Here is a 7932-nt window from a genome sequence, read left to right as displayed (position 1 = left end):
GTTGTGTGAATGTACACAGGAGTGTGTATATATACTGGGGGGGTGTATATATTCACCTATCACTCTTCTTTCCCTCCAGGCAGTAGGATGACACGAGAGCGTAGGCGTCATGGTGGATCTGAGCAGCGTCCTCCATCTTCCCGGAGAGCTCCACCCCCGGAGAGGGATTGGAGCCGCGTGGTTCTGGTGACCATCTTGTCCTGTGTGATCGGATTCGGGGCCTTTGCGTACAGCGGATACAGGAAGTGGAGTCTGGCGGTGAAGGTTGTCACCCTTCATCCCTCTCCCCCCATCCTGCCGCCAAACAGCAGTTCCCCGGACTCCTCCCCCGACCTGTTCTGGGGCTCCTACAGGCCGCAGGTTTATTTTGGGATGAAGACACGAAGTCCGCGCTCTGTGGTCACAGGTAGGTGGGGGAGGGTTTCACCAACATCGTAATACCCCAACGTCTCTTCCTGAGCCTGTGCCCCCCCATTCCCTCCCTCTGCTGGGGAGGGGGAGGGGGGGTCATCTTCATGTACGAGGGGGGAGGTGCTAAATCTCCGACACATTTCACCTGTCACTAACTGCGGGTATCGAAGGGAGAACAGGAGCCAATCAAGGCAAGAGTCGTGCTGATAGGTGGAGGGAGCAGAGTGACTCAGTGAAGGGTGCAATCGTTTTGTAAAGGGGCGTGTCTGACATTTTATAAATGTTGGACTGATACCCTGCGGTTTCTTCTGTTTATAAGAGGGACTGCGGGGGCGTCGTCCTTACTCTACTCCTGCACGATTGGGTTGTTTTTGGGTGTCACCCAAGATATAACTGGCTCCTCCCCTCTCTCTCTTCCCACAGGGCCCCTCCTCCCCGGGACAGCTCCTCTCCCTCTTCTTCTACGTGGCCACGGATGGGCAGGGAACGCTGACCCCTCACATGGACGGACGACACCTGAGTCATGTGACCGGCACATCGGAGGAGCTGAGCGGCTTCACCATCAGATTCACCAGACCGGATGCAGAGGGCGGAGCCATCAGGTGAGTGATGTCATTCTGCAGATGGTGTCCCACCCAGGGCCCATTCCAAGTCTGTGTGAGAAATATTGAGGGGAGACTCCGTAAGTAGTCCAGGGAGCCCTGGAGGATGAGACTCCAGAAGTAGTCCAGGGAGCCCCAGAGGAGGAGACTCCGGAAGTAGTCCAGGGAGCCCCAGAGGAGGAGACTCCGGAAGTAGTCCAGGGAGCCCCAGAGGAGGAGACTCCGGAAGTAGTCCAGGGAGCCCCAGAGGAGGAGACTCCGGAAGTAGTCCAGGGAGCCCCAGAGGAGGAGACTCCGGAAGTAGTCCAGGGAGCCCCAGAGGAGGAGACTCCGGAAGTAGTCCAGGGAGCCCCAGAGGAGGAGACTCCGGAAGTAGTCCAGGGAGCCCCAGAGGAGGAGACTCCGGAAGTAGTCCAGGGAGCCCCAGAGGAGGAGACTCCGGAAGTAGTCCAGGGAGCCCCAGAGGAGGAGACTCCGGAAGTAGTCCAGGGAGCCCCAGAGGAGGAGACTCCGGAAGTAGTCCAGGGAGCCCCAGAGGAGGAGACTCCGGAAGTAGTCCAGGGAGCCCCAGAGGAGGAGACTCCGGAAGTAGTCCAGGGAGCCCCAGAGGAGGAGACTCCGGAAGTAGTCCAGGGAGCCCCAGAGGAGGAGACTCCGGAAGTAGTCCAGGGAGCCCCAGAGGAGGAGACTCCGGAAGTAGTCCAGGGAGCCCCAGAGGAGGAGACTCCGGAAGTAGTCCAGGGAGCCCCAGAGGAGGAGACTCCGGAAGTAGTCCAGGGAGCCCCAGAGGAGGAGACTCCGGAAGTAGTCCAGGGAGCCCCAGAGGAGGAGACTCCGGAAGTAGTCCAGGGAGCCCCAGAGGAGGAGACTCCGGAAGTAGTCCAGGGAGCCCCAGAGGAGGAGACTCCGGAAGTAGTCCAGGGAGCCCCAGAGGAGGAGACTCCGGAAGTAGTCCAGGGAGCCCCAGAGGAGGAGACTCCGGAAGTAGTCCAGGGAGCCCCAGAGGAGGAGACTCCGGAAGTAGTCCAGGGAGCCCCAGAGGAGGAGACTCCGGAAGTAGTCCAGGGAGCCCCAGAGGAGGAGACTCCGGAAGTAGTCCAGGGAGCCCCAGAGGAGGAGACTCCGGAAGTAGTCCAGGGAGCCCCAGAGGAGGAGACTCCGGAAGTAGTCCAGGGAGCCCCAGAGGAGGAGACTCCGGAAGTAGTCCAGGGAGCCCCAGAGGAGGAGACTCCGGAAGTAGTCCAGGGAGCCCCAGAGGAGGAGACTCCGGAAGTAGTCCAGGGAGCCCCAGAGGAGGAGACTCCGGAAGTAGTCCAGGGAGCCCCAGAGGAGGAGACTCCGGAAGTAGTCCAGGGAGCCCCAGAGGAGGAGACTCCGGAAGTAGTCCAGGGAGCCCCGGAGGATGAGACTCCGGAAGTAGTGCAGGGAGCCCCAGAGGATGAGACTCCGGAAGTAGTGCAGGGAGCCGCAGAGGAGGAGGCTCCGGAAGTAGTCCTGGGAGCTCCGGAGGAGGAGACTCCGGAAGTAGTCCAAGGAGCTCCAGAGGAGGAGGATACCCCGGAAGTAGTGCAGGGAGCTGCAGAGGATGAGACTCCAGAAGTGGTCCTGGGAGCCCCGGAGGAGACTCCGGAAGTAGTCCTGGGAGCTGCAGAGGAGGAGACCCCGGAAGTAGTCCAGAGGAGGCGGAGACCCCGGAAGTAGTCCAGGGAGCTCCAGAGGAGGCGGAGACCCCGGAAGTAGTGCAGGGAGCTGCAGAGGATGAGACTCCGGAAGTAGTCCTGGGAGCTGCAGAGGAGGAGACCCTGGAAGTAGTCCTGGGAGCTCCGGAGGAGGAGACTGCAGAAATAGTCTTGGGAGCCTGCCTGTAACCGCCAGATCATGTGACTAGTGCTTTTCAGTATTGCATATCCTCCAGGGCCCCGCCCCCATGGGGTTCTAATAACACTTCTCCACCCTCATGGCCACTCCCTGCATTGTTAATTCCAAAACAAGGTGATGGTCCTCTGCCCTGCCATTCTTTTTTTCCCAGTCAACTTTGCTGAAAAAATTGATATCAATGTGTCATGTGACTAAAATCTACTTAAGGGACCCCTCCCCCAAACCCTCCATTTGGGTCACCCACAGCCAGTGAATTCCCGCCTTTGTGTTGACATCTAGCTGATGTGATTTTTTGGTTCCCCATATCAGCAGGTTCAGTGTCCTAAGTGATGCCCATGTACTGCACCCATGTGACATCTGGGGGGAAGAGATCACAAAGCGCTGGAACTAAGCAGCCCCTGCAGAAGTCCTGTCCCATCCCGGGTGACCCCGGCCAGCCAACGAAAGGAATCCCAGATCCCTTCCTTGTTATACTGGCCCGCTTTGTAGATCGCTGCAGACCGCATAGTGGTACCAGTTTGCGATCCGGAAGCCTCTCGATCATGTGACCGCTCTGACAGCCGATCACGTGATCAGGAAGCTCGCCTCCGACACCTTGGCGTCAACACACCCTTAAAGGGCCGCCAGGTGTTCAAAAGTGCAAGTCTGCATAAAGTGAGCTTCTTCTGCCACACCTGCGTCCAGAGGAAGGAGATCCTGAAGTGATAAAAATCCTCGGCGCTTCCAGGTTCAGGGACCATAGGGGAGATCAGATGCTGGAAGTGTGCTGATCTCACATTTGGTCCACCTATAGACAATGGTCAATGCCAGTCCTGGGCCTGTACAAGGAACATTGGGGGGGGGAGTGGCGGCTGAACAATTCATACACCAAGGTGACGGACCACTTTAGGGCCACTGTGTGTATAATGTGTACAATGAAATGTTCCTAATTCCAATGAATTTGTCAGAACATCTCTTATGAAGTGTTCCTGGAAGTCCTCTGATCTTCTTCTTCTCTCTCCACAGCTACAACCACTTGGTGACGGCGTGCCCGGGGCTCCACCACATCACCGACGTCGTACGCGGCAGCCTGACGGACCGCTTCAGCCACCCGTCCGGAGGTTCCGGCGCCAACAAGAGACGTTACTTCGGGGTGGACGTCTACAACCCTCCCCCTCAGCCGGGCTCCGACCACTCCAAGATCATCATCCACCAGATAACCATGGCCCTCCCCTTCCAGGCCGAGATCCTGTTTGAGTCGGACAGTTTCCTGGAGCGCTCGGTGCACCTGTCCGGACGGGCGCTGAGCGGCGAGCTGGAACGGCACAAGAAGGACATGGCTGAGCGATTTCAGCAGATGTTCCGGCTGGAGGAGAAGGGCTTCATCCCGGAGCAGGTGGCCTTCGCTCAGGCCGCCCTCTCCAACATGGTGGGTGGGATGGGTTACTTCTACGGAAGCTCGTTGGTCCAGTCCCGGTACAATCCTGAACCCGTGGCTTATGCGTTGGCTCCCCTCTTCACCGCAGTCCCTTCTCGCTCTTTCTTCCCTCGCGGCTTCCTGTGAGACGAGGGGTTCCACTTGCTGCTGATTGCTCGCTGGAACCCGTCTCTGGCCTGGCAGTCCCTGGGTCACTGGTTGGATCTAATGAACGCCGATGGCTGGATCCCTCGGGAGCAGATCCTCGGGCCCGAGGCTCGCAGTAAAGTGCCCTCCGAGTTTGTGGTTCAGCGGGACGAAAATGCCAACCCCCCCACCCTGTTCCTGGCCCTGCGTCAGCTTCTGGCGGGCAGAAATATTCCAACTGAAGGCCTCCAGGTTCTTCGGCGTGCGCTTCCTCGACTTCAGACCTGGTACAACTGGTTCAACGAAACGCAGGCCGGTCCCCTTCCATACACCTACCGGTGGCGCGGCCGGGACAGGGACACCATGCAGTTTCTGAACCCGAAAACGCTGACGTCGGGCCTGGACGATTACCCGCGGGCCTCTCACCCCTCGGATGACGAGCGTCACGTGGACCTGAGGTGCTGGATGGCTTTGGCGTCGGAAGTAATGGCGGACATCTGCGACCTGCTGGGGGAAGATGGCGGCCGGTACAAGGAGTCGCACTCGGTGCTCTCCGACAACTCTCTCTTGGATCGGCTCCACTGGTTCGAGCAGCTCGGCGGTTACGCTGATTACGGAAACCACACACAGAACACGGTACTGGAGTGGGAGCGGACGCAGCCGTTCCCTGGGCAGGATCCGCGCAGCGTCCCTCCCCCGAGGCTGATACGGGCCGTGAAGAAGGTCCCGAAATTACAGTATGTCGGTGCTCTGGGCTACGTGTCCCTTTTCCCGTTCCTCCTGCAGATCCTGTCCCCGGACTCCCCCAAACTGGGCCGCGTCCTGGAGCAGCTCAGGGACCCCGACAAACTCTGGACACCGTACGGCATCCGCTCCTTGTCCAAGGGCAGCCCTATGTACATGAAGCGCAACACGGAACACGACCCGCCCTACTGGAGGGGACCCATATGGATCAACATGAACTACTTGGCGGTGAGGGCCCTGCACCACTACAGCCGGCTGGAGGGCCCGCATCGGCAGAGGGCCACCGGTGTGTACCGCGAGCTCCGGATCAACCTCATTGCCAACCTGTACAGGCAGTATAAGGAGACGGGCTTCCTCTGGGAGCAGTATAGCGACAAAACGGGTTTTGGACAGGGGTGTCACCCGTTCACTGGGTGGAGCTCCTTGGTCGTCCTGATCATGGCTGAGGAATACTGAGCATGACGTAGAGGGTCTCCAGGCTGAGGCGAGCAACAAGGGGCAACGCCACTCGAGTCCGTTTTATGGACGGTGATTGTGCTGGCCGCACCTCGCGGTCGCCCTGGATCCTGAGCTGCGTTTCCAGGGCTCCGTGATGGCATTTTGTACGATTTCCCTGTGGAAAGTGAACCTGTCATTGGCACATACATTACAGACTGGCAGACGAAGGAGCTTCAAGATCCCAGTACCTCCTCCACCTGGCCTGGTGTCCACCAAACACAGCAGATGTCGGTTCCAGGTCCGTGGTCAGGCTCATCCCATAATGCTCTCTGACCATCTCTATGTAGGTTTCATTGTAGTGTAGGGAGGGGGCGAGTCCTATCTTCAGTGTGGGACCAAGTAAGACCTTCACATATCGGGTTGAGAGGACCTCTTCATATGCCAGTCTTCAATGTAGGTATCACTGACCGCTTCCTTTTCCCCAAAGCTGAGATTTCCGTTTCAGGTGGATAACGAAAAGTTGAGTCCTCCTGCTGGCTTCTGGAACCTTCCGAGGAACCTCCAGTTCCTGGCTCTACCCACCACCAGCCTAAAGTCAGAAGCTCTGGAAGGAACCTTGTGGAGCCGTTCAGTCCACCTGTCCTGGAAGTGTCTGCTTTTGGGGGTGGGGTTGGCCGTCACCATTTTACATAATGTGCGCCCTGCTGGATCAGGAGCACGCCCCTTCCCTGTACATGTGACCGAGAAATAAAAAGATTTGTTCCACCCTCCGCGAAGTGCTCTTCTTTCTTTGAGTTGTGTGCGCAGGTAAAGATGGTGGATCGGAGTCCAAGAGCTCAACGGACCCCGTCCTGCCTGCGCATTCCCCCAGTCACACACATGTTCAAACAGGACCTTTTGTATGGTCACTTGGCGTGTTCTGTCTGAGAACATATGAAGAGTGGACCTAGATTTTTCTGGTTTGGGTCCTTGTCAGCCTGTGTGATACCTTGAGGACCCCATTGGGCAGATACACCCCCCCCAGCAACACCCCATACATTGCCAGACTGTAGGAACATACAAGGAACTGGCTCTGGTGACACCAGTAACGGGAATGAGGTCTGCAGTGGGTGGCCCTTGCAGGAGACTAACTCCACCCCTGAGGGCTAGAAGGCATGTCCTCTGGAGGCTTTGTGTTGTCAAGAGGCCCCAGTTAACGGGGAGGTTAATTTGAATGCAGCACCTGGAGGCCCGTCGTGGCTTGCCTACAGGCTGGGAGAAATACTACTACTGTGAGTGGTCTGCGTCATCCTGCTGTGGACCTGGGATGCCCTGCACGTTGGGCATGCGTCCAGCATCTTTCCTACACCGGGTACTGGGGCCCCTTGACTGCCCAGAGCATTATATTACAAAGGTCAACTTGGCCCTTCTGCGTGTAGCCCACCCCCCGCCCAATTACTTTATATTTACCTCTCCCATTCTTCCCTACTGCTTCTGTGTTATGGGGGCCATGTGACCTCCTCCCAGGATGCAGCGCTGGGGCCAAGTAGTAGGCTTCAGCGCTGTCCCATGATGAACGGGGTCACCACACGTTCCAAGCTCGAAGGAGCGACGGAGCTGGAGAGTACAAGGTGCTCAGGGGCCACTCTGCACAGCTCCCATTACTATGCCCTGAATAGGGCAGGTGACGGGGACCAACGAGGACAGTCCCGGGGTCCAGTATGATGGTAACTGAGAAGCATGCTGGTTCCTGTAGTTCATTTTCTGGTTACAATTGCCGATGTGAACATGAAAAATGAAGAATTTGCCCCGGGGATGGAATGGTTCCATGCGGAAGTGGCTCCAATCATATAAAGTAGATGGGGGCGATGTCCAAGATTTGGATGCAGAGGGAGTGCCCCTGGTCTAGGGTCCTACATGGTCAGGAGTTACAAGTGGATGCATTTTAGTGACTCCCTCCCCCAATGGAGTCATGTCAAGCCCTCCCCCAATGGAGTCACGTCAAGCCCTCCCCCCAATGGAGTCATGTCAAGCCCTATCCACCATCTGTTTGGTGGGCCTCTATAGGTGCCAACCTGGGAACTATAGGCCGGTCAGTCTAACATCGGTAGTTTGTAAAATGCTAGAGGGCATAATAAAGGATGCCACCTAAAGTTGGTGGAGAAAATATTCCAGCACAAGGGGCAAAGAGGGTTCTTCACAGTCAGAGCGGTTAGGGTCTGGAACTCGCTGCCACCGGCCGTCATCTCAGCCAAGAGTGTAGATTTGTTCAAGAAACGTTTGGACAATTTCTTGAGGGACCGTAATGTCCGGGGTACCAGTATCCCTAAGAATGAG

The 7932-nt window shown here is 57.4% G+C and overlaps 1 protein-coding gene across 1 annotated transcript; it reads left to right on the top strand.

The window, feature by feature from the left end:
* The first annotated feature begins 87 nt into the window (after positions 1-87).
* On the top strand, positions 88-5649 carry MOGS (mannosyl-oligosaccharide glucosidase). The gene is given in 3 exon segments (XM_018574920.1): positions 88-420; positions 835-1013; positions 3897-5649. Coding segments are annotated over 3 exon segments (2250 nt in total). The 3' UTR covers positions 5635-5649.
* The last annotated feature ends 2283 nt before the right edge of the window (positions 5650-7932 follow it).

This window comes from Nanorana parkeri, unplaced genomic scaffold (genome assembly GCF_000935625.1).
Source record: "Nanorana parkeri isolate BGI_ZX_2015 unplaced genomic scaffold, ASM93562v1 scaffold3368, whole genome shotgun sequence".
NCBI classification, from domain to species: domain Eukaryota; kingdom Metazoa; phylum Chordata; class Amphibia; order Anura; family Dicroglossidae; genus Nanorana; species Nanorana parkeri.
This window is presented reverse-complemented; position numbering and strand designations above follow the sequence as displayed.